A 24247-nucleotide genomic window follows, 5' to 3' on the forward strand; every position below is an offset into this window, starting at 1 on the left:
GCAGCTTGAGGTCTTCAAATCTCAATTTTGAGGATTTCAATAACTCAGTCATGGGTTCGGGGTTGTTATAAATGTGTATGGGCAGGGTTTTGTGGCCTGCCTTGTGCAGGAGGTCAGACTAGATGATCATATTGGTCCCTTCTGACCTATGAGTCTATGAGTCTATGAGTCTATAATGTGGTAAGATTTTTTTGGTTCCCAAGGACAGCGTTATATCAAGGTAGAGGTGTATGTGCTAATGGCTATTGTGAATAGTGATAGGTGGTGACAGAAAATCAGAGACCAATAAATGTATCTAGTAGGTATAAGAAATAATGTTGTATATGGGAATGAAGACACTGAACACGCAGTGTATGTCTATACAGCAAAAAAAAAAAAAAAAACTGCGGTTGACCCACCGTGTAGGGTCCTAGAGCCCGGGCTCCAGCCCAAGCCCAGAAGTCTGCACAGCAAAACAGTCCCAGAGACCCAAACCCTGAGAGCCTGAGTCAGCTAGCACAGGCCAGCTATAGGTTTTTCTTTGCTGTGTAGACATAGCCACAGTTCTTCAAAAGTGCCCTGCCCAGCAACACAGTTAAATCAAATGAGACCAGCAAGAAGGCTATGCAACCTCACCCTACATATCAAAGGCCAAGCACTATGCACAATTACTAAATACAAAAGTCGAAGAGACTGTGGTAAATTATGATAAGTAGTAAGTGGCAGATAGATGGGAGATAACTGGATTCAATCGATGCACTTGGTAGATATAGCAACTAGTGCTTTATGTAGGAAGGGGGATATACAACAGTTCCTGTATCCCCCAAGAAAGAGCCCTGGCAGTGATGAAATTAATCAAATAAAGGAGACAAAAAATAGGTAAGCACACCCTTTCCAAACAGTAAATATCAAAATACAGTTGCTTTGACAGTGCAGTCTATTAAACAAACAATAACATACAGAGTTTGTAACTTCTCTCCCTGAAGCAGGAAGAAACCCAAGTATATTGAATTTAAGTCTGGTACATGTCTGCAGACATATATGATACTATTTCTATGGGGAAAGAGCAGTGACTGCATTTTGAGAGACCATGATCAAGAAGAAAAGGTGATAGCCAGGGAACGCCTTGTGATATTTTGTCTGCATTGTTTGTTTATTTTCTTAATGATAGAGAAAAGAATTTTTAAGATACAGTGAAAAAAAATTAGAAACAGGCAAGAGCAGAGATTTGAAGGAAAGGGATCCTTCTAGTACAAACAGACATTTAAAAAAGATAAGCCATGGGAAACAACAAAATAAATAAAACAAAGTTATCCCCCGCCCATTTAATTCAGTCTGATTTATCAAGGTATGTGCTATTATGTAGCAAGGTGATCTCCCCTGTCCTCCTTTCTATTGTTTGTTAAACTCACTAAGTTATGTCTTGTTTTAAAATTAGATTATAAAACCTTCTAGCCAAGGACCATAGAGTACAATATGTTTATACAGCGCTTAGCACAATGAGGCCATGATTCTGACTTGGGCTTGTAGACACCAAAGAAAGAAAAATGAAAATTTTTAATATTTCTTGCGGAAGAAAAGAAAGGAAAGGTTTTACGTGTGCTAAAATTTCTTAGCTTAACTCCTTCGCTTTCTTTGTCTCTATAAATGCTCCTCTGTGCACTTCCTGAGAGAATCAAAGCAATCAAACCCATGATTTGTTCCAGCTGTGTTTATTGATTGGTGTAGGTGCCTCAGTTTTTCTATTAATTGTTTTTTTCCTGTGCTTCTTGTCTACAGGCTGGGCTCATTGTTGCTGCACAGGACTAAGTCATGGTTGTGCTGCTCTGATTAAGGCCTTGATCAAAACTCATTGAAGTTAATGAGAATTTTTCTATTCACTTCAGCCAGCTTTGAATCAAACCCTAAATTCAGGTCTCCTTGCTAGGTCTTTGTTGTATTGTCATATTTAGGCTTGGCAGAATTTGATTTTTGTTAATATAATTTTGATGAATAATATGTTTTATTTTTAAACATTTTTTCTTTTTGTTTCTATTTAAATTTTCACAGTTGCAGGAAATTAGGTGGGGCAGTCAGACATTGTGATTCAAAAAGTTAAAGCTTTATAACCATAGAAACACAAATTGTCAAGAGCACATGTCAAACTATATGAAGTAAATATCCTCAAATCCAACTCTTACTTTGCCTATCTGTGAATTTTGATTATTGTTGGTGGAAATATTTTTTCATCAGTTTGTGTGTGCATGGTGAAATCAGCATTTACCAATTTTTACTGATGAAAATGTAATCCTTCCAAGCGTCATTATATTGCAGCTGGCCTGTTCCTGTTACTGTTCTTGGATGTAGTAGTTGTGGCTGGTGTTTTACTGACAGCCATGGTACAAATCATCATCTAATACCTCCTGGTATTTATCCCACACATTACACTTGGTTCACATGTCTCTGCCACTGTCATTGTGCTTTGTGTACAACACTGGGATTCCATATTTCATGCAGTTCCTCACCTACCTCTGTTACCTAAAACATGATATTGCCATTCCACACTGGAGTTGATTTCATTTCACTGTTTCAAACACTATGGATCTATAGCAAACATGAAATGTCTGAGTGAAGCAGGTTTCTGGCTGAAAGACGGCTGGCTCAGACTCAGTTTTAGTAAGATGGTTAGCCAAGAAAGCAGCTCCAAAGAACAGTCAGGAGCTTACTCTGCCTGATGCACAATTTTTTTAATTCTGGGGCTTGGCAAGACTAGACATCTGTGCTTGTGTTGTCAAACTGATGCAGCAGCAGCCACCCAGCCTCTGAACAGGGGTGAAAGTAACTTACGGGACTTACTGGTACTGCTGGAGTCCTGAGGGGGGCGTGGCCTCATCCGGAAGAGGCGTGGCCTCTTGAGATTTAAAGGCCCTGGGGCACCAGTTGTGGCTGGGAGAACCAGAGCCTTTAAATCAACCAGGGGCTCCCAGTTGAAAAAGTGGCGGGAAGCCCCCCCCACCCCCACCCCCAGCGCTCAGGGGTAAATTAAAGGGCCCGGGGCTCCAGCCTCTGGGAACCCTGAGCTTTGCGGGGCTGAGGCAGGGATTTAAAGGGCCCAGAGCTCCTGCCACTGAGGGGAGTCCCGAGCCCTTTAAATCCTGGCCCCAGCCCCGCCGCCAGAGTCGTGGCTGGGATTCAAAGGGCTCTGGGCTGCCAGCAGCCGCGGGGAACTCTAGAGCCCTTTCAATCCCTGTGGAAGCTGGCTCTTGCAGGTACACCGTACCAGACCGGACCAGCTTACTTTCACCTCTGCCTCTGAACAAACTAGGAGTAGTGGGAAACAGAAATGGCTAAACCATGACAAGGGGCAAATTGGCCATGGCTTTGTTCTTCTGGTCACTTCCACCCTCTTCTTTTATGAAATCTTTAGGCTCCTTTAAGGAACTAATGGCATTGTCATGGTTTTGCTCTGTTTTTTGAAGGGTACCTTTTTATCTGTTTGTTTTCCAAAAAGAGGAACAAACAGCAGAGATACTGTATGGCAAATCAGACGGTGATTGTAAGCTAATTCCATCCAGCAGAACCCTGGGCAACTAAAAGATCTGGATGGCTGGAATCCAGAGATGTAAAATATAGTTCTGGAAAGAATTAATTCACTGAATTCTGGAGAGTTTAACTCAGGGGAGCAGAAAAGTTAAAATAACTTCCTTTTTGGAGGGAGATCATTTGTCTGTTGTTGCACAGACAATATTTAAGGAGATCAAAAGTACAGATTTCACTCATTTTTTAAAACTTAATTTCATAAAATTCTATCTACAATCTTTTTACCTGTCAATTTTGTGTTTGATATGTACTTAAAGGGGGGCCAAACTGTGATCGCATTATATGCTATTTCATATTATGGCGGGGTGCGTTATGGTGGGGTTTGACTGTATTTCTGTTTCTCATATTTTGCTCTTGTGTTACAGTGAACCTACCTTCCTTATCTTTTCTTTAATATTTTTTAATTGATTTTGAGTTTGCACCTCCAAAGGGATATGTTGTTTTGTATTGATCTTTGCTTCCTCCCTTGTGGTGAAAATCATGGTGTTGTCATAGCTTGTTTTCCCCTCTGTTGTTTTTGTCATTTATAGTAGATATAATTACAGTTTGCTCCACACTGATCACAAAAGAGATTTTTGTTTTCTAAAACTAAGAGGCTTGGGGGCGGGGGGGTGTTAGTTATACAAAGAAACAAGAGTAAATCATAATGAAAATCATCATAATTTTAAACAACATTTATTTTGATTGAATAGTCCAAATTCATTGCCATTTGCATTGTTAAAGAATCTGTCTATGGAACTTTAGAATAAGAAGTCAGGTTCATAGATTTAGAATCCATCAGGCAATGGAATCCTCATGGCTAGACCCTTTTATCCAGGCTGAAGGTAAAGGGACTCCGTACAGGCATAAGGGTCTGTTTGCATGGACTGATGCCTTTGTACAGGATGATTGAAGAAGTTATATTTGAAACAAATGTTTTCCACGTGTACATAGTTTTCTTATATACAATCATTACCACCACCTTCAGCAAACAGGAAACTGTGCAACTTGCAGTTAATGGTTGTCAGCTCCCTCTGGAAAGAAAGGTTAGGCAAACTGCTCAAGCTTCATTGTTATCTGGTGATTTGAATGTTAAAGGCTTATTCATATTTAAATGAGCTGCAGCGTCTTCATTTTAAAACATGTACATATATCAATAATTATACACACATATATCCATATGTTAATGTGGGTGTGCAATAAAATAGCTTTTAGATGCCAAATGATTTAAATATAGTGGCTTATATAGTATATAAAGTATACTTTGTTGTTCTGGTTGGTAATTAGAGTCAGGCTGATAATCCATTAAAATAGTCCATATGATAGAGCGTATTTCTGTTTGTTTCTGATGCTAACTTTGTCAAGGAAATACTATTTGAAAAAGTGCAATTATTTTATATACCCTCATTTTCTTTATTTAAATAGCAGAATATTATTACTATTAGTATTAGAGCTACATATGAAAAGTAATATATGCAAGCTAGGTAATTGGACTAGTAGTAATAAGTTCTAAAGTCATATCACACCACACAGTATGACTTGTTTGGAACAAGTATATGAAGCACTATGGACAAACAGAAAACCATCTTGTGATGTCATGCTAATATGTTACTTATTAACAGATTTAAAAAAAAAAAAAAAAACTAGCTTGAGCTGGATTCACACCAAGAATGCACTTCCTACCACAGTGAAAGTGCTGAGCTTTTAAAGGATCACTTTGGAGATCGGCAATTTGTGCTGCATTTGTTGAATTCTGCAGTTAACTCCCTTAAAATGGTGAGGAAAAGGCATTCCTTGGGTGAGACTGTTTTTCATTATGAAAATCAGAACAACTTCCGAAAGCCCAAAGATGATTCTCCACTCAGCCTTACAGATAGCATCGGATCAGTGTTTATGAGGTAAGTTCAATATGGTTCAGACTCTGACTGAGCATTCTGAACCTATTTTATATCTGGAGCTAGAGTAGCAGCAAAAGAGTGGGAAGGCACCAGAACACCTACGCAGCTGGAAACCCTAAAAAGAAGTTTAATTTGTGAAGACAAAGCACACAGTGATAATGATTACAGCTGGATTAGTGACTGCACTTGGTATAAAGAATGAGGAGTACATGTGGCACCTTAGAGACTAACAAATTTATTTGGGCATAAGCTTTCGTGGGCTAAAACCCACTTCATCGGATGCATGCAGTAGAAAATACAGTCGGAAGATATATATACACAGAGAACATGAAAAAATGGGTGTTGCCATACCAACTCTAATGAGACTAATTAATTAAGGTGGGATATTATCAACAGGAGAAAAAAAACTTTTGTAATGATAATCAGGATGGCCCATTTCAAACAGTTGACAAGAAGGTGTGAGTAACAGGAGGGGAAAAAATAGCATGGGGAAATAGTTTTTACTTTGTGTAATGATCCATCCACTCCCAGTCTTTATTGAAGCCTAATTTAATGGTGCACTTGGTATGCGGGAGTTAGTCTGAAGGGAGCCATGTGAGAGAATTTATGGGAGAGCACAAGATTTATGAGACTACAGTTCCTTATTTTTGTACAGCAATAATGAGAATAATTAAAAATAATAAGTAGGACTTTGAATTTGTATAGCATTATCCATCTGAGGATTTCAAAGCTCTTTGCAGTCATTAAGTCTCATGCCAGCCCAGTGAGTGTGGGGGTGGGCAAGTATTATTTAGAAAGTAAAACTGGATTTGAATACAGAGTGGGTTTAAAGTGTACTAAAGCAGGGAAGTAGGTCAAATATTTTCTCAAGCATTATGGCCTGTGGGCAACTTTATAGTGCTTTTTAAATTGAGTCTTAAGAGGGATACTACCATAATAGCAGAAAGTGTTTGTGTGATGTGAGATTTCATAAAGGCTCTCTAGTCAAATGTTCTATTGGAAAAGCTCATATTCTGAGCGCCAAATCCAGTTCCTCCTCGGCAGTCACAGAGGTCTCCCAAGCAGCACTACCATCAGTTGCCATACCATCAGTGTGGTTCATTGGCCAGGGAAGATTCTCGATGCAGAGCGGACTGTACAGTGGGTATACAGTTTCCTGCATGGCATGGCAGAGCACTCTTCTCTGAGCAGGGTTGGAGTGGGAGAAGCTTACACAAGTGAAGGAAACAGAAAGGAGAAGACCAGAGTGTACACTGCTAAGTGGATCCTCTCATCCACCCCTTCTGTGGGCAGGGGTGCTAGAACAATTTGTATAGTGGGCTTGCTGAGAGCCATTGAACCAAACTGGAAACCACTTCAAGCCAGGAGGTGTGGCAGCACCCCTAGTTCCAGCACCTAGGTCTGTGGGGGATGGGAACTATGAAAGGGCCTGTGGGCTGAAGTAGCCTCTTGGAATAGCTCTACCACTACTGTAGCTTGGATGAGAATTTTCACCTCTCTTTGACCCTTGTATCTGCCCAATGCCCCAAATGCTATTAGTAACCACCACAGTCTTTTTTTTTTTTTTTTTTTTTACTAGAAATTGGCAATTGATGTGTTATAGAAGCACAGTCACACAGTGCCTCATGAGGACCACACTGACCATTCCCTCATGTAACTGTTATTTTGCTACTCAAGAATAAATCTCAAAGTGTTAAAATAACTGGAGACCAGGGTTCAAAAATAGTGTTTACAGTTCAAGTGAAAATTAGTTTGATGGCCTCACCTCACTTCCTGTGAAATATTATTGTTTTTTGTTTTAATGTTTATCTCCATAATAGGTTTTTTTATCTAACTTGAATATGAGCGAGAGATTGCCTACCAGCCTAAGCACAGGATTGGGAGCCAGGAACTCCTGAGTTGTAATTAAATGTGTCAGAGGCTCCTTTTGTTTCCTTAAGGAAGTCAATTAGGGCCTGATTTTCAGATCAACATTCACTGTTTATTTGTTATACTCACTTCACCACATATACATGTACACCCAGCTAGATACTATGGATGCTCTGGAAGCAATGTAATCAGCCCTTCGAGGGGTAAAGATTCCTGTGCCTTATGTCACTCAAAAACAACCTCTCCTGTCAAGTGAGAAGTGACGTGGACAGACCTTATGGAAACTCAGTCCAATCCTGCTCAGTCAGGTGGATGGTGGTGATCATAGAGGCCGTCAATAAAAACATTCCTTTCTAAACAGCAAGCACTAGAACAACATAAACCAACTTAAATACAAAAACCAGACAACCTAGCATGAAGCATGTGAAATTCCATGGCATGACCTGGCAGCTGGAGTGAGCTCTTATGAACTTGTTTTCGGTATGTGTGTCACAGTTATAACACACTCACCTAAAGGGAGGTGTGTGCCGCTCTCCGTGAAATAAGGTTTCAAAAAAGACATGCAGACTTTTTTATTTCAATTAATATTTTCATTACAATCCTGTTTATTTATAGAATATTATTCATGTGTGAAGATATACAGACAGACAATTTAATATATTAATGATTGTTCTTAGTCATCATAATTAGTCATGCTTGAGGCTAAAGAGCGACTGTATATTTAAGCTTTTATATACCTCTGCTTTTCTCTTGCTGAAATTGGCACTCTGCAGATGAGTATAAATTTGCAGGAATCCAGGGGGCTATTAACATTTCAGACAGGGGAGCTCATCATTTATCACCATGACAGCATGTTGCTTCTGACTATGAGCAGACTTGATTTCAGAAACAGGCAGAGGCTGTGGAGCTATAACGGAGGCTTCCGTTAGTAGTACGGCACGCACAGCACTGTTTATGGGTCAGGTTTAGCCTGGGATCTGTATCCAAAAAGAGTGTCAACCATTGCGTCTGCAGCACTGTTGAGGTAGATTCATGAAGCTGTCCTGGCTTCAGAGAACCACCTTCCAGCATTCCAGGCCAGAATAACTGGCAACAGCCATGAAGATCTGAACTTCACAGCTGACCTTTTATCTCTAAAATCTCTACATTCAAATCCCCCAAACTTTAGACAAGTCTCAATCTAGACAGATTTGTGTTTTAGGCCAATCCAATGTATTGAATATGTACAAATAAGAATTTTAAGATCATTAGATCAGGGTCCTTATCTTCTGTGGTGTCTGCAAAACTCCATGTATACCAACTGCATTCTGTATATATGTTCATCCTTAACAATAATAAAATGATAATGCAGGAGTAAAAGACCTTACTGAAAGCATCTGGTATACACATCAGGTGTTTGTAAAGTGAAATGAAGTGTTAGCATTGGCCAGTAATGATGGAAGCTGACTGACAGAAAATCGAAAGAGAACTCGAGTGTGGGAAGCACTGTATCATGAAAAAGATCTGCGGCTGTAATCTTGGCTTTATTCCTGGCACTGCCCGTGATTTGCTGTATGGCCTTGGGTAAATAACTTCATTTCTTCACTTGGGATTCCTCATCTGTGAAGTGTCATTAAGAATATTTACTTATCTATTGCACAGAGGTCTAAGTGGGGTTTAGTTACTTAATGGCCATAAAGCAGTTTGAATATGAAAAGCACTGTGTAGCTGTTAAGCATCTTTATTAGGGATCCATAGATTTAGGTTCTTCTTGCTGAATTTTCTATATTTGTTCAAAATGCAAACTCTCACTAAACACAAATGAAGTTCTGGTGGTGACAACAGAATCCTTCAGAGACCAGCCCCACCCACTCCGCTGTGTTGCCAAGGCTTCATTCAGACAAACTGAACAATAAGAAGGGGTTACCTTTCATCTTAAATATGTGCTATCTTTGCAACCCAGTTATAACCACTTAAAACATTCTGAACTGTTTCACTGCTCAATAACACACCAAACTTCTCCAGGAGAAGCATTTGATGTGGCCTGTTATATCTGGGACACATTTCTTACAGGTTCCAAAAAAAAAAAAAAAAAAAAAAAGTTAGAGACCAATTCTGCCTCATATCAAATAAATAGTTCAGTAGAACAGTTTATTATCCACAGTCGTCTCTGCTGTAAAAACAGGGAGGAGCTGACTGGACTACTGCAATTCATGTTCATTGTTATATTTTTTCCTCATTCTGAGTTTTTCCTTACACTTTGAGCAATTCAGGGTAGGACCTTCCTTTCCTAGACATCTGGAAAAATCTGGGGGCTACCAAAAACCAATGAATGAATAATATTAGCCTCATCCAATTAAAGTCATTGTAGGTAATTAAACAGGCATAACTGGCTTGATTGGATGAGGAGACATAAGAAAATAACTTAGGATGAGGATAGGATCCCTTTTATAACAGCAGCATGATCATTACAACAGCAACAGAGAGGCAACATGATCCTAGGTTCTACTCCTGCTTCTGCCACTGATCTGCAGTGTGAACCTGGATAGGTCACCTTACCTTTCAGTTTCTGTTTCCTCTCCCACCTTTCGTGTGCCTGTTTTAATTGGAAATTCTAAGCTTCTTGGGTCAGGGACTGTCTCTAACTATAAATACACACACAGCCTAGCACAGTGAGGCTCTGACCTGGATTGGAACCTCTAGGCACTACTCTAACACCAAAAAATTAGTAGTAGTAGTAGCAGAAAAGAAAAGGGGTTTGGATAAATGAAAGACAGGTAAAAATGACTGGGGTCCACTGTGATTAAAAGGTGAGATTTTTGAACTTTAGATATAAAGGCGACAACAATATACACTGAGGACATTTTTTTCATAATCTACTTTCCTAATTCTTGATTTGATATTTGTAGTCCTCCCAGACTAAATTTCCCTCAAGCACTGGGTGACATGATCTGCAAGGACTTAACTGACCTGATTAGAAAGTACTGTGGGAGAAATCCGGGCCCTACTGAAGTCAATGATAGCTTTGCTATTGATTTCAATGGGGCCATGATTTCACCTGGTACAAAAACTTACTGGCAGAAGTTTCATTGTTCTGTAAGAGTTGGCTATTATTATTATAATAATAAAGCTGTCCCCACCCCGTCATTTTGGTAATTATCTCCAAGAAGCCCTCAGGGATCATATTGTATTTGGGCCTGAAATCCAGACACTTTTGAGTTTTATTCACAAGAAGGAACCTTACCAGAAGGAAGAGTGGATACTGCAATGATTTTGGTACCCACCAAGAGAAAAAACAGACAGTTTGAGGAGAGCACCTCTTCTGACATGCCTCATAAAAGAAGGAAGGACCAGCCCATAGGTAATGATGATGATAGGAATCATAACATCCAGGAGGACATCAGACAGATGGAGGGAATTAACATTTTTGTAGTATGGGATCATCACATGAACTGGAGCAATATTTTTTAATAAGCTGAAGTGGAGGAGCTGTGGGGAAAAAAGAGGACATGCAGTTCATGCTTGTTAAGCATGACTGTGAAGAAAGGAAATCAATACAACTATACCAACTATGTGAACTTGGCTGAGCCTGTAGCAAAAACTGTGCTGCGATTTACCACACTTTCAGGATAAAGGTCCCTCTATCCCTTCATACTGGGTGAATGGTATTAAACTGCTATTCAGCCACTTGTGTCAGATGAGTTTGTGAGCATCCTGCCACAAAGCTGTCCCAACATACTGTGGAGGTTCAAATAAATAATATGAACATCAGTTCAATCCTTCCTACTAAAAAGTTGTTCCTCCCTTAGGATTACTCAGAGGCCACTCACATCTCTATTATGTTCAGTGTATTAACATGCTGCACTTGCTGCAGTAAATCAATAGGGCTCAATTAGCATCTCTCTGCAGGGCTCCCGTCTGGTAGGTAATAAGGTGGGTCAAAAGAAGAACCCAACTAACCTGTTGTAGTGTTGATGACATTTAGTGGGCAAGGGATACTATACAAGTAGTCTGAGTGTTTATATAATGGATAACAATGCAGTACTGATCCTCACCAGAGGATGGATGTGGCATATGATATGCCTGTGGGTCCTTCGGAGAGGAAGTGCTGATGATATGGGTGTGAGGTTTTGATTGTGTGTTATCACTGTGAGAAGGCACTTGCCTGATGGTGTGGCCTGTGGGATTAATTTTATGTACATTTCCACTTGTGGATAATAGTGTTTATGTCTCATAGTCCTGCCTGCTGACTTCTCATGGCAATCCACAGGGAACAGCTCAGGTCACATGTACTGACTATGAGTGTGTGCATAGTTGATTTACTATGTGCCTTTTGTACATATTTTATATGCTAAATGACTTGCAGATATTTCACAACCCTTCACTGACTTGCTTGTATGCCAAATAGGAGTGGCTCTTTAGCATGTGTGATAGAATTGGAAGTCGTGCTGCTGTTTCAACATCTTTCCACATGTCTGCATTACAGGTCTCTTGCCAACACAATTTTGTATCTGTGTGGTTGGGGGGGAAATCGATCTAAGATACGCAGCGTAGCTGAAGTCAAAGTATCTTAGATCGATTTACCTCGGGTCCTCACGGCATGGGATCGACGTCCGCGGCTCCCCCGTCGACTCGGCTACCGCGGTTCGCACTGGTGGAGTTCAAGAGTTGATGGGAGCGCGTTCGGGGATTGATCTATCGCATCTAGATGAGACATGATATATCGATCCCCGAAAAATCGATCGCTACCCGCCAATACGGCAGGTAGTCTGGACATACTCCATAGATTCAAAGGTCAGAAGGGACCATCACGATCATCTGGTCTGACCTCTTGCACATTGCAAGCCATAGACCCTCACCCCCACCCCCACCCCCACCCCGCTGCCTGTAATAGACCCATAAACTCTGGCTGAGTTACTGAAGTTCTCAAATCATGATTTAAAGACTTCAGGTTACAGAGAATCCATACATGGAAGAGGGCACAGCATATGACTGTATATGTGGCCTTATGACCCAGGAGTTCCTGGGTTCAGGTCCTGCCCCAAGCATAATTTGGTGATCATATTGCTTCTCTGTTTGGCTTTAAGCATCTTACTTTGAGGTTGCTTACAGGTCACTGCTTGTTTATCCATGGCCTTTTCTAATTGGATGTCGGTGTGTGCCATACAACCAAAAAATATGGCTCTGTTCTTAATGATTGGTCTGTGTTTGCCTTACTCTTTCCAGGCATCATGACTTTACCTTGGCACTTGGTGTTTAGTGCTAGACAAATTGTTCTGTAAAAAGTTTCATGGCAGTGTTATGTAGGACTCTGGCCACTGCTGTATTGTGACATAGGCAGTTGGCCACATACACACACACACACACACACCCCTATCTTTATCCACTGTATTCACTGTGGTTCCCACTAGTCAGTTTTAGCATTTTCTTACCTATTTGTTGCATACCCCAATATTTTCCTGCCTCAAACACTTCTATTCACTTTGCACAGCTCTTGGCTATGTCTGTGTACTGTATATCATGTTTCACCTTTGCTATGGATGGCAATGGCACACACAACAGTGGACCTGTGCAAACAACTATTAACACAATATTAATAGTTGTTTGCGCAGAGTCCACTATTTTTCTCCCTTGGAATCCAGAAGGGAGTGAGAGACATACTTAGCAAACTGTTATCAGTTTTTCCTTTACATAATCCATATACTAATTGTTCTTATATTGTACCTAACAGGGATGAGCAGAAGCTAGGATGGTTTTGGTTTTATAAGACCTCATTGTTCTGGTTTTGCAAAACATCATCATTTTTTATATATCACTGGTGATAGTGATATATAAAAAACACATGTGAAAGCATGCAGTGAATCCTCATAGCTGCAAAAATATGAGCATTTAAAGTAGCACCATACTTATTGCAATAATCTACTTGCCAGGAGTTTGGGAAAAGTGGAACCTGGGTCCGAACTACTTATGTGCTTTCAGGCCAGTTCACAGAAATCACTTTATCCATCATTGTGATGGAGACCCCTGCTGAGGTGGATGCATGTCAGCAACTAGAGTTCCTAGCCCCCAAGGAGGACTGAAAAGGCATCCCAAAAGCATATGCGGCTCTCTGCACTATTGTGTACTTCAGGATAAGGAGTATTAAGAACTGGAAGCGTCTTCTTCCCTGGACTATGTTATCTGGTGCTCCTGGTGCTGAAGATGCTGCCAGCCCTCCCTCGCCTCACTGTGCTATATAGTGCTGCCCTGAAGTTTTACTTTCTCTCTTCTCTCCACTACCACAACAGACAGAGAGACTAGGGGAGGAAAAAGAGGCCACTGCTATGGAGGCTTTTATTTCTTTAAAGAAATAACCCCGTCTGTTAAATCCCCTCCTTTAGCCCCATTCATCCTTCATTAGTAGCTACCAGTGTAGAAAAGAAATCCTGGTTTAAATTATCTTGGGTACGGATGGAGCTCCAAAAACTACTACACTATTGACTATAATGTGGCATCTTTCTATTTTCTGAGACTGATGTAATTACTGTATTTCAAGTCTGTATATGAAGGTGAAGAATGATAAATGTGTATTTTCCACTCAAACATCACCTTCTTTTAAAAGAGGAAAAGAAAATACATCAGCTACTTATATGGTCCCCATTACCATAGTATCCAAATGCCTCATAGAATAAATTTATGGAAGACTCATATCACACTGTGAGGTAGGGACATGCCCATTTTACAGGTGAGGAACTAAGGCCCAGAGCCACAAAAATATTTAGGTGCCATTGAGATCCACAAAAACCCCACTCTTATGCCTCCTAGACTCACTCAGTGCCTAATTTTTTGCTGTAAAAAAGTCTTCTAAGGTGCCTAATTTCTGCCTCAGGGATCAGACACCTGCCTGAGGTGGTGATGCCCAAGACCAGTCTCACACCTAAGCTCTAGTGCAATCCTCAAACCAGATAAAGACAGGCATTGATTGCCCTGCCTATCTCACCTGCAGTCCATTAGGGGTTCTCTGAGGAGACCTTCCTTATAAACTTTAGGCCAGCAGTTTGGGGACTCATCCATGCTGTGAAGACCCTAGTTCAATTCCCCCCTTTGCCTGATCAAAAGATTGCATTTGAACAGGGATCTCCCACCTCTTGCACACCTAAGTCCCCTTGTGGCTCCAGGCCTAAGTGACTTACCCAAAGTCAGACAGGAAGTTTGTTGTAGAGCGGGGCCTTGAACTCAAGTTTCTGGAAGCCTAGGCCAAAATTTTGAAATTCAGGCCTTATCTTCACTACAAAAAAATGCATGTATACACACATACAATATTCATAACTAACTTGAGGTTAAAGCTTAGGGCTTGTCTACCCAGCACAGCAAAGAGCTCTCCAAGGCCTGCTACTCTAATTGGGTAGGTCCTGCTGTTCACTCTAAAAGATACCAGAGAAGTAGTAATCGAGTTTCTAATGATAGGATGGGCAAAAACCGTGTCAGCTGTGACAGGAGCAGCATCTCAGGTAGTATCTATATGAATGGCTGAAGACTGTTGAGCAGTAAGAGTAGTGTTGGTGAGCAGGGTTCTGACTACAGTTGGTTTTTGTTCAGCCAAAAAAATGGTTCCAATTTGAAACAAAAAAGCAGAATTTTTTTTATGTTTCTTCAGAACAAAAATTCTGGAAAGTTTCATTTTGAAACCTTCAAAGCTTTTCATTTCAATAATATCAAAATATCTCATTTTGACTTTTATATTTCAGTATTAATTATTTTAATATAAAAGTTTAAACAAAATGAATCTAATGGATATTGGAACCAAGATATTTCAACATAATCGAAACAAAACAAGTTAACAGGAATCATTTTGACTTTCCTATAATTTTTTTTGTCAAAACAAACATTCATGTAACACAAAGGTGGGCAAACTATGTCCCGTGGGCCCATCCTGCCCTACGTCCAGCCAGGGAGGATAGCCCCTGGCCTCTCCTCTGCTGTCCCCCCACAGCCTCAGCTCGTTGTGCCACCTGCACTCTGGGAGACGGGACTGTGAGCTCCTGCCGGGCAGTGCAGTGGCATGGCTGGCTCCAGCAGGCGGCACAGCTGCTAATCCTGCTGCTCTGAGCAGCATGGTAAGGCAATAGGAGGGTTGGATAAGAGGCACGGGGTCCCGGGAGGCAGTCAGGGGATAGGGAGTAGGGGGCAGTGGGATAGACGTGGGAGTCTCAGGGGGCCTGTCAGGTGGTAGGGGAGTCAGGGGACAGGGAGGCAGAGGGAATTGGATTGGGTGGGTGATTTTGGGGGGGGGGGGCAGTCAGGGGGTGGGAAGTGGGAGCAGGCAGATGGAGGCGGGGGCCAGGCTGTTTGGGGAGGCACAGCCTTCCCTATTCAGCCCTCCACATAGTTTCAGAACTCCAGTGTGGCCCTCTGGCCAAAAAGTTTGCCCACCCTTGATGTAACATGTTTGATTTTGGCAAAACTGAATTTTCCAGCAGAAAACTGTTTCTTTGAAAGTGTTTTGACCAACTCTAGTTATGAATTCTCTAGCTTTTACAATTTAGATTTTGTAATAGTGACTGTGGTATCTGAATGATACTAGAAAAAGATGACCTGTCCTGGGATGGTCAATAACGTTATTCTAGTCACCACCTATCATGGTAGGATTCTCTTTCAGAAATCAGAATTTTTTCAGTGCAAAGAAAAATAAAAAGACCAATGTGGATCTAATATTTCAAATGCAAAATGAAAGTATAATAAATACAGATTAATCTTTGCAGCACTGTACATAGCAAATCTATCTGAAGCATTCAGAGTATCTTATAGCTCACCTTCTTTTAAGTGCATGTAGGGCTGAGGAAATACAAGGCCACATTTGGGTATAGGTGCTTATTTATAGTATATTAATTTTTATATCCTATGTTTAAAGCAATGTTAATTGTTTTGTTTAAATGGAAACAAACTGGACCATTAGGAGGAGCTGTTCAATGCGGCTTTCATCTAGCACAGTGGTTCTCAACCAGGGGTACATTTACCTCTGGGAGTGCGCAGAAGTCTTCCAGGAAGTACATCAACTACTCTAAATATTTGCCTAGTTTTACAACCATCTACATAAAAAGCACTAGTGAGGTCTGTACAAATTAAAATTTCATATCATGACTTGTTTACACTGTTCTATCTACTATACAGTGAAATGTAAGTATGATATTTATATTCCAGTTGATTTATTGGTAAAAATGTGAAAGTAAGCAATTTTTCAGTAACAATGTGCTGTGACACTTTTGTATTTTTATGTCTGATTTTGTAAGCAAGTAGTTTCTAAGTGAGGTGAAACTTGAGGGTAAAACAAGACAAATCAGACTCCTGAGGGGGGTACAGTAGTCTGGAAAGGTTGAGAGCCCACTGATCCAGCAGCCCTACACCAATACTCTGGGAAGAAAGGAGGGGAGAAGCCAGGGTTAGCAGGAGTGTCAGACAATGGACCTTATGCTTCTCATTATCCTTTATTCATACATTTCACATCCTTCCTATATCCCAATCTAGTTTGCCATCCTTTGCTCTGTTGTATCCAGATTAGGCCCTGATCATGTAAATTGGTCTAGTAGATCCAATTTCAGGATCAAGACCTTAGACTGTAGACTCCTTGGAGCAGGTACACATCTTTGTTATTTGTTTGGAAGGCATCTTGGCACAGTAGACATGAAAAAGCCATGAACTATGCTTTATAATACAATGATATCTATGTTTTCCAAGAGTACTTTTTAAAAGCTAGGTAATTACTATTAGACACACTAGGATATGAACTTTTACATAATAACAGCAGGTCTCTGTTGCTGACAAGCAGTTGATCTTCACATAGTTTCCTTACTGCACCTATTATACGGGGCAATTACAACTGCATAACAACACAAGCTCCACTGTGCCTTCTTTTTTATGTCAGAAGATTTGCCACAAGCTCAAAATAAAAGCCACATTAGCACCTGCACATCCAATAGCTTATAAAGGGAACTTGTTCTTATATAACTGTGTCATTGTGATCAAAGATCATACTAAATACCTTACTGTAGAATATATTTGTTGCACCAACCATTCACTGACATGACCTGGTCACAGATTTTCTATTCCGAATCGAAAATGTATATATAAATAGTCTGGTGTCTGAATTTATTATTTTCAATTCTAGCTTTTACATTTTCTTTGTAATGAAAAGGCATTGTGTGAAGGGTGTCACACAGCATTTTGTCAATGAAATGTCGTGCATTGAGAATTTTCCAAGACCCATTTACTGAGTAAGATGATGTGCCATGGAACAAAGTGCTACCAACTATTTGTGAGCAGAGGTTGGGGATACATTTTCCAATCTGTAGTTTGCAGATAGTAGTTTATCTGAGCACAAGCATCTTGTTCAGCTGTGCCTAATTTTGAAGCTGTAGCCCACAGAGGCTTGGGTTTCTTGAAAAATTATAATTTGCAAGAGAGTCACTTTTAATTAATTTAGACATGAGAACTAAGTTAGTTTCAAGAAGCTACAAACTAACCTCTAAGGAAACGTAAGCAGATTTTTAAAATATGCAAGCATTGAAATTAGTATCCTGTCCACTAAATCACTTCCAAGCTATTCCCTTTCCTCCACCACACATACAAAATCACAACAGACAGGCATTATGCAAAGAGCACCACATATACATTCAGGTTAGAAAGCTTATTTTAGGCTAAGAAAAATCTAATGTAAGTATATGGGCACCTATGACTATGCTATTTGAGCACTTCAGTCTTCAACTTATCTATATTCACATGCCCCTGTGAGTTAGGGAAGTGTTGTTATCCCCATTTTAGAGATGGGGATTTGAAGCACAGAGACTAAGGGGCAGATTTTTAAAAACAACTTGGTCAAATCTGTGGCAGAGCAGGCTCTAGGTTTCCTCAATTAACCATTTTCTAGAAAATAAGTAAGTTTTCCACTAAAGAGAAAGCAGAGTACGTCCCTCATTCTAAGTCCCCGCTCCTTAAACCGTTTCACAGTCCTGGCTGATAAACCTCTCACATGTAGAGATTCTGTGCATAGGAAGCTATGTAGCTACATATAACATGGACAACTCTTAAGGTACATCTACACTACATACCCACCGTAGCTCCGATTGAGCTAGTCTGCTAAACATAGAGTGTAGCTCTGGCAGCACAAGTAACAGGAGAGGCAAGCTACCCTGAGTAGTATCCGTCTGAGACGAAAGGCACATAGTCAGGGCAAGTAGCCACTCACTTCTGAGCTATACTCTATTATTAGCACGCTAGGTAGACCAGAACTAGTGCGGGTAGGTCTTCTTGAGCAGGGAATCACACCCCCAGCTCAGGATGTAAACAAACCCTCAGAAGAATGAAGGTTACATTTGTCTAAATATTGGATGGTCAAGGGCCAAGTTCACGGCTGATGTAAGTCAGCATAGCTCCATTGACATCAGTGAAGATACACCGATGTATGTAAATCAGGAATCTTACCATGGATTTTTAATCTGGTCTTTAGAGTCTCCAGAATTTGCTTTGAAATTTCAATGAAACAGCACGTTTTCTCACTAGATTTCTGGAACTTCCTGCTTCCATTTGCCCTCACAATACTCTAAGAATAGAATCTCTCTAGGTATGTTGGCACTTTCACTTCTGATTCCAGATGTGCTGATCCATACAAACATTTAAAATAATTCCAGAGGCCAGGTATTAACCAAGGCCACCAATTTTCAGACTTGGGTGCCTAAAATAAAGTAATGTTATGTTGCAATCTTCCAGAAAGAGTATTTTATGTAACTTATCTTTGTGTATGTCATGAACATAACAACCTAAACCACCCACCCCCTGTTGGGCTGCAGCCTGCCTGCCATGCTTGGGGCAGCAAAAAAGCTAGAGCCGTGCCTTGCAGGTGTAGGGTGTGCCCATAATCCCAGTCCAATTACCACATATAAGCAGGTAAAATTCCCACCTTACTCTGAACAATCTAAACACACTGGCTATAGGCTAAAGGTTACCCCTTCACTTATTTGCCTTTATTTTTAAATTAAATTAAATAACTTATCAGCTACAAAAATCTACCCCACACTTCATTCTATGCTTTCTCCACAAGTATAGCTACTCATAAATTGATTTTCTTCCCCCAAGCTTCTCTATTACCCCTCTGAGCAGAGAGGGGCACCTGGCCTTTTAATTCTCCTGGGGTAGAGCTAATGAGCCTCACCTGGTCTGGCTGGCAGCATGAGATTGCAACACAAGCCCTGCATCTCCCTGCAGAATCCTAGAGCTCATTCTGTCCCAGCAAGTGTGAACTCTGTAACAGCTTCATAGTATACTTAGTATACATAGTTATACATAGTATACTTCATAGACTGATACTTAGTCCTTCCATGAGTGCCTGGACTAGATAACCTCTCAAGATCTGTTCCAGTCCTATGAATCTATTACAGAAACTATTTTATTTTACTAGACTAATAAATAATAACAACAATACTCAGTATTTTATATTTCCAACTGTTCTGTACATACTAACTAATTAATGAATCTTCACAACAACTCTGGTGATTGTGGATAATAATACTAACCATTTTAAAGACAAGAAAAATAAGGCACTAATTGAGGTTAAGTGACTTTTTTTCAAGGCTATTAGCAAGGGGTCTGATCTTGCAGCTCACTTGAGCTGTCTTGTTGAAATCAGAGAGAGAAAGTGGATGAGGTAATATCTTTTACTGGATCAACTTCTGTCCAGTAAAAGATATCATGTCACCTACCTTGTGTCTCTAATATCCTGGGACTGACACATAGCTACAACTGCACTGCATACAACAATGGTTGAAATCAGTAAGAATACTCAGGTGAGGGTGAGCTTCAGGAAAGGGTATCAAGTCACAGCAGAATATACATATTTCTTCACACTGTTACTCCTGGAAATATGGGGCAAAATCAATAATAGCTATATGTAATGGCTAGAAATTTAGGCCCCAGTCCTTAGCACATAGACATACTTAATTTTAAGTATTTGCAGGACCAGGGTTTTATATAGGCACATGAGAATTGTTATATTGGATCAGACCTATGGTCCATCTAATCCAGTATCTTTTCTCCAAGACTGAACAGAACCAGATGCTTCAGAGGAAGTTATAAGAAACCCTGCAATAGGCTTTACCCATCATCAGACAAAATTCAGCTGAGAATTCTATTGGTACTACATAAAGAAGAAAATCTGAAATACATACAAATGTCCAGATCCTACTTTGGGATCTACTAGCAAAGACCTCTTCTTCAGTGTGGAGTCTCAATGACTCTACTGGACGGGGGGTGGTGATTTTGATACAGACTTAAACATGTATTTTATTTATTTCATAAATTTTAAATGTCATGAAAATAGGCCAGGTTTGTAGGGGATTTTTTTTTATTTTATTTTAGTTCTTATAATATACATGTAAATAGATATACAATCCACACCATTAAACTTATGGTATTTTATGTAAAGAAACTATATATATTTTCTACCTAGGCCTGTTACCCATTATGAAATACAATCAGAGATCTGAAATATTTTTGATAGTCTCATTTATATTTCATTGGTAGCATGAAGAACCCCCTGTGTGAGATGCTGCCATTTAATATTTCTCTCTGCTTGCAAATTCAGCAGCATCCTGCTGAGTACAAGTGGGGGGTCTGACATTTGATCCTACTGTATATTTGTTGCATGACGTTAGATGGTTTCTTGGGGCTGCCATGCCAACTTAGAGTGTTGCTAGACAGAGGCAGAAAACAGATTTATCTGAGCCAGCATAGATGAAAATATTAGTTCTAGTGAATTATTCTAGTGATTAGTGAGTTATCCTAATATAGAGGGTTCACACCACTGGCATCTAGGCAGACTTCTTCAGGGTACTGCTTATATTAACAGTCACAGGTAAATCTTGGTACATAAACCTGAAAGGTTCTGAGTGTCTCATGAGAAGTGCCCAAAATTTCTCTGTTTGCTTATGTTAGAAATATCAGGAATGTAGAGTTTGATCTTTTTGGGGTTTGCAGGAGGCCCTTAGGAAGTCTCAGATATGTTTATTGTGAGATCTAAAATGCTAATTGAAGGGGCAAAGGTGTTGAACTTCAGCAGAGGCTTCCTTTATCCAAATGTGAATTAGTCATTGAAGTGAAATATGTTCAAAATTTAAAAAAAAAAACCCACAAAAAACAATTAATTTTAAACAGTCTGCTTTCCCTTGCTCAACTTTCACTCTCTTGATCATCCTCCATTATCATCAATGGAAGATTTGCCATTGAACTAATGGGAGCAGGATCAAGCCCCTAGCCTTTGTGATGTCATCATTGCACTTATTCTCCAGACACCATAAAAACTTTCAGTCTAGAGAGACCTGAGTTTCTAATGTACAAGCAGGAAAATACAAAACCCATCCCCTCTCAGGACTTCTTTAGACACCAAAAAGTGCCTTTTTTTTCACCTGTAAAGAACCCATCTCTTTTTGTAAGTGTAGATTGACATTGAAGAACACTGGGACAAACAATATCCCCACTCCTTACCTCTTCGTCCCACCCCCTATTATTATTATTATTTATTATTATGAAGTTTACTGCCTAATGGCTGACTGCCATCCTCCATGATGCAGAAGTACATAAGCCTGATTCTGCAGCTTGTTACATTAGGGAAGACTATTGTACCTATAATTAACACTATTGATTTCAAAAGGGCTCCATGCACACAGATGCAACAATTTGCAAGATCAGTGGTGTCCTTTGTGATGCACTTTGAGATCCTTCAGGATGAAAAACACTATAAAAAAGCAGTAGGTTATTGCTGTTATAAATCAACCTAAGTTTTTACACCACACTTATCACTATGGTATCTCAAATATAAAAATACCTGTCATCATCGCCAACTTGTCAGTCATCCAGGTTGGGACCACTACTCCATGCCTATTGTCTGCTCTGAAAATAAACAAAAATTGCCTCTTTGGGGCAGCAAAGGGTTAATGGCACAGCCACTTGCCTCTCTTGTCATCCCCATATAAAACATTAAATAGACCTTTTGTTTAAGTAATCAGGAGGCAGTACCAGATGAGGCAACATCCTGTTTGAATAATTTAAGTTGTGTAAAAGACCAGCCTCCTGGTGTAATCTTTGTCACTGTTATTATATCTTAAGTTATATAAAGTCAGCGCTTGTACTTATGTTTAACATCATTAAATCCTATGTTATAGCCTCATTCCAATACATTTATGGTTTAAAAAGTAAAGCAGCTGTGAATTGTTAACACTGTGTTTTCACCGGCTTGGCTCATTAGTTTCCTCTCCCAGAAAGACTTGTTGAACAGGCTTTCTCCCCGCCTTCCTTCCGCCTACCCCCCACCCCCAACTACTGGTGGGGTGGAAAAAAGGATGTCTCTTTTCTTTCGTTCTTTTTTCTTCTTCCTCCTTCTCCCGCAGTCTCTCTTCTGCCTTCCCTTTACCATTAGGTCTCGCTGACAGGGCCAGTTTAAACTAGCTCAGGTTAGCCAGAGATAAAGTGCTGGGCTTAATTTGCTCTCTGGAGTTTCAAGGGAGAGTTGTGTGACAGAGAGGGAGGATCTATTTCAATTGTTGGTAGTAAGGGGTCGAGGAGGAGACACACGGATACTCACAAAGAGCTTTCTGCAGACGGTGCTAATGACTGAACAACAGTCTGATGTGGAAGAACTAAAACCTGTAAGGGCTGTCAATAAAAGAGAAAACAAAGGTGTCCTACTCCTGTAAGTATCCGCTGTATTGCGTGTAAAGTCTCTGCGCCTGTTGCCTGTGGTGGGGCCGAGCTGAGCGACCTATACTGTATCAAAAGGAAAAAATCCTGTATACGTTTTATGTTGTTTCTTAACTTTTGATACTGGCTGCCTTGTGATTCTGCTGTTTTCTTTTACAGCTGTTAACGCTGGAACTTAGTAGACAGACTACAAAATTTCAGGAATGCAGGCTCGAGATGATCATGTGAAATTAAGAAAATATTTGAACGCCAATTGCGAATTGTTTATAGTCCAACTACACGTGACTAGTTTTGTAACTCGGGGACCACGAATAGGGCTGAACAGAACTTGAGTCTGTCTTTCGTGTAAATATGTTGTCTTCAGAGTTCTGTCTGCCAGAACTTATCTTCACGTTTGTATCCAGTGCTTCAAAAAAGCTGGTATTGTGCAAAGTCTAGTCACTAAAGTAACAATGATGTACTATCTCAGACGACTTTAGTTTGTCTTCTAAAAGTGGTTTGAATCCCTCCTTCCCCCCTCCCCAGCTTCAGAACAAGAAATTTGGGGGGAGGGTTAAGTTCACCTTCATTCAGAGTAATGGAACTATAATTAGATCTAGCCTAAAAATCCCTCTTAACATCTCGTTGTTGGTTTCCTTGAAAGCACAGGACACTTTCTGGGGTGTAATGCTAGTTTGCAGGAAGCAGACCCTAGTCCTGATTCTGATTCCCCTGAGAACAGTTTTATACTGGTATAATTCCATTGACTTTTCGACAGTTACACAGGTATAAATGATACTAGAATTATTCTCCTTATGTCTAAGTGGAGCTGAAGTGAAAGGTCAGAGTTTCATTTGGTGTAACCAAAATGCTGCTTCCCTGGTTCCCCTAATTTAGTGGTACTCTGTATTTAAGGGGAGGTTTATTCCAAAGTTGGGGGTGGGGGGAATAATAACTATTGACTAATGGAAAACTGACAGGAAAATCGCATTGTGTAAAGATCAATAGAGCCTTGCAAATCTGCGTTGAATCCGCGGATGTGGATATCCGCGGACCATGTTTGCAGATCGGCTGCAGATACAAACCGCGCAGGTCAGTATCTCTAGCTCTGCGATCAGTGTTCGCTCTGTACTTTAGTGCAGTGATACCCAGGAACTCATTCAAACTTAAATTTCTTGCCCTTTTTAATCTTTGAATGTTCTTGTACTCTGTATGAGGAGTGACCTTTTTATATTGAGCTTACTTTAGAAAAGGGGGAAAGT

The 24247-nt window shown here is 40.2% G+C and overlaps 1 protein-coding gene across 2 annotated transcripts in view; it reads left to right on the forward strand.

The window, feature by feature from the left end:
• The first annotated feature begins 5301 nt into the window (after positions 1-5301).
• GRAMD2B (GRAM domain containing 2B) overlaps positions 5302-24247 on the forward strand; it is a 62811-nt gene continuing 43865 nt past the window's right edge. Inside the window, exon 1 of one of the 2 annotated variants that reach the window (XM_075067181.1) lies at positions 5302-5435. In XM_075067181.1, the coding sequence (XP_074923282.1) occupies positions 5311-5435 (125 nt within the window). In that variant the 5' untranslated portion in view covers positions 5302-5310. Of the gene's footprint in view, positions 5436-22634; positions 22999-24247 lie in introns of those variants that run through there. The other variant, XM_075067182.1, reaches the window with a different exon arrangement.

This window comes from Chelonoidis abingdonii, chromosome 6 (genome assembly GCF_003597395.2).
Source record: "Chelonoidis abingdonii isolate Lonesome George chromosome 6, CheloAbing_2.0, whole genome shotgun sequence".
Lineage (NCBI taxonomy): Eukaryota > Metazoa > Chordata > Testudines > Testudinidae > Chelonoidis > Chelonoidis abingdonii.